The following is a 6,000-nucleotide window of genomic DNA, read 5'->3' as shown; positions in this document are numbered from 1 at the left end:
CACTGGAGGCTTCGTGCCATGGATTACCACTACAGGCTCCGGGCCATGGATCATCACTGGAGGCCTTCGTGCCATGGATTACCACTACAGGCTCCGGGCCATGGATCAACACTGGAGGCTTCGTGCCATGGATTACCACTACAGGCTCCGGGCCATGGATCAACACTGGAGGCTTCGTGCCATGGATTACCACTACAGGCTCCGGGCCATGGATCAACACTGGAGGCTTCGTGCCATGGATTACCACTACAGGCTCCGGGCCATGGATTATCACTGGAGGCTTTCTGCCATGGATCATCACTACAGGCTCCGGGCCATGGATCATCACTGGATGCTTCGTGCCATGGATCATCACTGGAGGCTTCGTACGTGGAGCCGGAACAGGTCTCACCGGACTGAGGAGACGTACTGGAAGCCTGGTGCGGGGGGCTGCCACAACACGTCCTGGCTGGATACCCACTCCAGCTCGGTGAGTGTGGAGAGCTGGCACGGGACACACTGGGCTATGAAGGCGCACTGGAAGCATAGTGCGTAGAGCCGGCGTAGGATATGCTGGGCCGTGGAGGCACACTGCAGGTCTGGAGCGTAGTGCTGGCACAACACGTCCTGGCTGAATCCCCTCTGTAGCACGGCAAGTGCGGGGAGCTGGAACAGGCCGCACTGGGCTGTGCTGGCGAACTGGGGATACAGTGCGTAGAGCTGGCGCAGGATATCCTGGACCGAATTACTCACCGGATGCCAGCACAGCTGAGCCGACACAATCCGTCCTGGCTGAATAGCCACTCTAGCATGGCAACTGTGGGGGAGCTTGCACAGAGCGCACCGGGCTGTGGATGCGCACTGAAGGCATGGTGCGCAAAACCGGATAACATGGTGCTTGACCGGTCACTCGCTCCCCACGGTAAGCACAGGGAGTTGGCTCAGGTCTGAACCCTGACTCCTACAATCTCCCCGTGTGCTCCTCCCCAAAAAATGTTTGGGGCTCCCTCTCGTGCTTGCTTCGTTGAGCTAACTCCTCGTATCGTCGCCGTTCCGCTTTCGCTGCCTCTATCTCCTCGTTCGGACGGCGATACTCCCCGGCCCTTGTCCAGGGTCCTGCTCCCTCCAGGATTTCCTCCCAGGTCCAGTCCTCCTGACCATGCTGCTTGGTCCGTTGGTGGTGGGATCTTCTGTAACATTCGTCGTTAAGGGCAGACCAAGGAGCAGCGTGATTTGAGTTCATCATATTTTATTGAAATGTGAATCAGCAAAAAAAAAAAAAAAAAAAACAATACAAGAACGAAAAGCTTCTTCGTGCAAAAATACATGCATCCAACTAAGTATATTCCCCAATCAGAGACAACGATAGACAGCTGCCTCTGATTGGGAACCATACTAGGCCAACAAAGAAATAGAAAACACAGATATACAAAAACTAGAGTACCCACCCTAGTCACACCCTGACCTAACCAGAATATAGAGAATAAACAGGGATCTCTAAGGTCAGGGCATGACAGTCCCAACTGTCCTGATAAATATGTGCAGTCCATTTCATAATGTTGTCACAATATTGTTTTATTTATATCATCTCCCATTGGGTTGAATGAATGTAATATACATGTAAAACTGATGAACTTCCTTCAACAACCTTCCGAGAATAAAGTTGTAAAGTGCCAAGATCCACAGTTAAGTGGCATCACTGACAAATAACCACAGGCATCAAGAACAGGTTTAACGCAATAGCAATGTCCAAGAACCCACACTATCTGTCACTCAGTCAACAGTTCATTTTATACAATTCTGTTTGAAAAGGCAGTAAAAAAAAATCTGGAACAGTGCACAGAAACACATGTTAAATGGGTGTGTGGCCCTTGAAGAGTGCACAAGAGTTATGGTCTAAGAGGGAGATAACCAGATAGAGAAACAGGATATAGAATGTAGGAGTAAAGGACAGAATGTAAATAAACTAGCCCAGGGTTCACTAATTCCTCCCAATGGATTCTCCTCTTATCACTAAGAACAACTACACCCCGGTTACAACATAATGCTACCATCAGACAGCAAACAGAAAGCTAGGCACTTTTTTCATATTAACTTTACAGGCCATGTTTAAAAGTGTACTGGCAAATATGCACAGCTATATATTTTCCCCTCCGTGGCCCTTATTGAGTGCTTTAACAAACTCCGTGCTGTTCTCTATGTCGGTAGAGGAGTGGAAAGAGCAGGGGAAGAGGTCATGGGTGTGAATGCTCAGTAAACACTACATTCTGGTGACTGCTGAGGAGACACATAATCAATATTTGGCTATGTGGATCTAAATTGGATATAAAAATGTTTGACAGTGGCTTGAATCCACATCTCTCATCTGAAGGTGTACCCGTGAATGGTAAGGGATGTGAGATGAGGATTTCATGGGACATTGCATTGCGTCTTTTGTATGTTTGCATAAAAGCAACTCGTTGTTACTGTAAATTAAATGATGGCGTGGAGACTTGTATTCCATTAGGGCAAGCATCTGTCACTGATGTCCTTCGGCTTCAGTTTGAAAAGTCAAACAACGTAAGTAGGTCTATAGTGAATCCCAGATCCTGGGTAGGTTCTCCAGGATCCTCCGGCGATGCGAGGGGTTTGACACTCCGGCTGCACGCAGGTCCTCCTCTGTGATGCCACTGTGGAGAGGGCAAAGGTCATAAAGGTATTCATAACTGACTTAGACCACTGAGACCAAAATAATCCGTTTCCATTGACTATTATTCTTCCTCTCACCTGAAGTAGTCCAGGTCGTCCCAGCCATTGAGGCTGAGTCCCAGGGTGTAATTCTGCAGACCCAGGGTGCTGAGTAGCTCCCGCACTGTCTCTGGAGCCCCACGGAGGACCTGCATTAGACATCCCCCCCCAAAACATCCCTCTCAAAATGAGCCCAAACCAAAGTGTTTGTTGCCATATTATTGAGGCTAGGAGTTTTTCCTGATCACGTGAACTTTAAGAAAAACCTTTGGCCCATGATTAGTCCCACTCTACATATTGTGTCTAGTCACTCACCTCTTTCTCCCAGCAGTAGCCTCTCTCGGTAGACATGGCCAGGTCATTCCTCTGGGCCGGTCTCTGGACTGGTGTTGATGGAGCCCTGATGTCTACAGGGAAGAAGTCCACCTCACTTAGTGACTTGGCAATCTGCAGGGCTGTGAGGGAGTGGTCCCCTAGGGGCTCAACTGGCTGCTCCGCCACCCAGGGGGCTGAGGCCTGGACGTGGGGCACATGGGTGGATACATAGGGGTAGAGTGAGGTGGGTTTGCTGCTCCTTTCAGGGCTGGCTCGTTCCTGTTGGTGCACCCTAGGCTGTTCTCTCCTGGGGGTCTCTCTAATGACAGCGGAGTGGTCCGTGTACATGTTCCTCAGGTACTTGGCAGGCAGGATGGCGTCCTGGACAACATTATTTTTGCTTGGTTGTGGTTGTATGGGCTGTTCATGATAGTGAGAGGTGGTGGTGGGTTTTGGGGCAGGGGGGATTGGCAATGTTTTTTTTGCTGGGAAAAGCTGATAGGAGGAGTTGGCCTGGGGAGGATGATGGTCATTGGAGGAGGAGTAGTGGGGCAGGATGCCTGGAATCTCGATTTCAGTGAAGTCCGACCTGCGAGCGGACTTCCTGTCATAGCCACGCCCCCCAGAGAGCTTTGGGAGCTGCAGCGCTGATTCGCCGGCCCAGACCACCTGGGGGTCCCTACGAGGGGGTGGAGCCTCCTCCACCCTGCGCAGGACAGACACACCTTCAAATATGAAGTAAGCGGGGTTTGTGTAACTGCTAGGGGCTGGCTTGGGTGGAGGGGGTGAGGATCTGAAATGAATGGACAAATCATAATGAGACTAAACCATAACTATTTGCCCATCACTAACCAACTACATCTTTAATCAAATGTTGACAATGTATCTTAGTTTCACTGTGAGCGTCTTGAAAAACTCCAAAATATCCTCACCGGCTGATAGGTGCCTGAGTGGACTGAGGAGACAAGCGTCCCCTCACCAGACCCTTCTCATCCTTCTCGAAGCAGAACCACTCTGAAAAAGCCAAACAGGTGTTTACTGGACATGCTCTAACTCATGTCTTCTTCATATGTTCTGTGTTGTCAGGGGTTAAGACCCAGACTAGCATGTGGTGGCAGTGTTTGCGTGTTGCCATGGCAATGTGTGAGGCTTGACCTATAGGGTTAAGGGCACCCACTCACACTGTGTCCTTTGAATGTGTCAGGATGCATCTGGTCAGGCTCAGCCAGGGAGGAGCCAAAAGAGGATGCCAGGGCAGAGACCAGAGAGAGAGAAAGCCTTGGATTGTTGAGGAGCCAAATAGAGGAAGTCAGGGCAGAGACCAGAGGGAGAGAAAGCCTTGGGTCATTGAGGAGATAAAAAATAGGAAGTCGGGGCAGAGACCAGAGAGAGAGAAAGCCTAGGGTCATTGAGGAGCCAAAAAGAAGAAACCAGGGCAGAGACCAGAGAAAGAGAATGCCAAGATGTGGATCATTGAGGAACCAAATAGAGGAAGCATTGAAAGATACACAGGAGAACCAGAGGGCACATGGACTGTCACGATGGAAACCCAGCGAGAAGCAATAGTACGAGCAGAGTGAAGAGAGGAGACTAAACGAGAGGAGAGCAGAGTGAAGAGAGGAGAGCAGAGTGAAGAGAGGAGACTAAACGAGAGGAGAGCAGAGTGAAGAGAGGAGAGCAGAGTGAAGAGAGGAGACTAAACGAGAGGAGAGCAGAGTGAAGAGAGGAGACTAAACGAGAGGAGAGCAGAGTGAAGAGAGGAGAGCAGAGTAAGACTAAACGAGAGGAGAGCAGAGTGAAGAGAGGAGAGCAGAGTGAAGAGAGGAGACTAAACGAGAGGAGAGCAGAGTGAAGAGAGTAGAGCAGAGTGAAGAGAGGAGACTAAACGAGAGGAGAGAAGAGTGAAGAGAGGAGAGCAGAGTGAAGAGAGGAGAGCAGAGTGAAGAGAGGAGAGCAGAGTGAAGAGAGGAAACTAAACGAGAGGAGAGCAGAGTGAAGAGAGGAGAGCAGAGTGAAGAGAGGAGACTAAACGAGAGGATAACAGAGTGAAGAGAGGAGAGCAGAGTGAAGAGAGGAGAGGTTGGCAGGATGGCAGCAGGCTAACCTACCGTAGATCTTCTCACGTGTACCTCGCCGGTCCTTGGGCACGTGGACCCTGACCCGCCCACGTATGGAGCCCATCTCCTCGCCCCGGTGGGTCAGAAACATCTCAAACTGCTCCGCCGCGCCGATGAGGGAGCGCAGCGCCACACAGCACTCACCTATAGGACCAACAGTAGAATCAACAGTGAAGTGGGATGAAGCTTCTTTCTCCCATAATGGTTAAGATTAAGACTTGGAGAAGGTAAACTGGTCATTGATCTGTGCCTAAAATACACTTGTCAATGAATAGGTTTCAAGGGGATCGTTGATTGACTTCTTGCAAAATGACTGATGAGAGGCAAAGCAGTGAATGGTGGTGGTTATGAACATGAAGGGAAGGACTTATGGGCTCTGGAGTGGGGCAGTGTTCTAAGGCACTGCATCACAGTGCTAGCGGCATCACTACAGCTCCTGGTTCGATCCCGGGCTGTATCACAACCGGCAGTGATCGGAAGTCCTATAGGGCGGAGCACAATTGGCCCAGTGTCGTCCTGGTTAGGGTTTGGCCGGTGTAGGCCGTCTTTGTAAATAAGAATTTGTTCTTAACTGACTTGCCAAGTTAAATAAAGGTGAAATAAAAGACTCATGACCAACCGTATGACTCAAACCCATCACATGACTTGACGCACAGCAGGAGGTGCTGATCCTGAAGGAACTCCATGTCAGAGACGATCGGGAGAAGCTATGATATGTAGACACACACAAAGGTTAGCTACAGGGCATTCTAAACATTTTTTGTTTTTTCTCCTCATCAATCTACATTTTTTGCAATATCACATTTACATAAGTATTCATACCCTTTACTCAGTACTTTGTTGAAGCACCTTTGGCAGCAAT

The 6,000-nt window shown here is 49.8% G+C and overlaps 1 protein-coding gene across 2 annotated transcripts in view; it reads right to left on the bottom strand.

Annotated features, from left to right (window-relative positions):
- Positions 1 to 1,536: 1,536 nt before the first annotated feature.
- The window catches only part of LOC112256188 (phosphatidylinositol 3,4,5-trisphosphate 5-phosphatase 2B), a 29,388-nt gene continuing 24,924 nt past the window's right edge, over positions 1,537 to 6,000 (bottom strand). For both annotated transcript variants that reach the window (XM_024429252.2, XM_024429251.2), the window contains 6 exons: positions 5,758 to 5,845; positions 5,130 to 5,282; positions 3,954 to 4,035; positions 3,022 to 3,814; positions 2,746 to 2,855; positions 1,537 to 2,648 (listed from right to left, as the gene is read on the bottom strand). In XM_024429252.2, the coding sequence (XP_024285020.1) occupies positions 2,549 to 2,648; positions 2,746 to 2,855; positions 3,022 to 3,814; positions 3,954 to 4,035; positions 5,130 to 5,282; positions 5,758 to 5,845 (1,326 nt within the window). In that variant the 3' untranslated portion in view covers positions 1,537 to 2,548. The remainder of the gene's footprint in view (positions 2,649 to 2,745; positions 2,856 to 3,021; positions 3,815 to 3,953; positions 4,036 to 5,129; positions 5,283 to 5,757; positions 5,846 to 6,000) is intronic.

This window comes from Oncorhynchus tshawytscha, linkage group LG08 (assembly GCF_018296145.1).
Source record: "Oncorhynchus tshawytscha isolate Ot180627B linkage group LG08, Otsh_v2.0, whole genome shotgun sequence".
NCBI lineage: Eukaryota > Metazoa > Chordata > Actinopteri > Salmoniformes > Salmonidae > Oncorhynchus > Oncorhynchus tshawytscha.
This window is presented reverse-complemented; position numbering and strand designations above follow the sequence as displayed.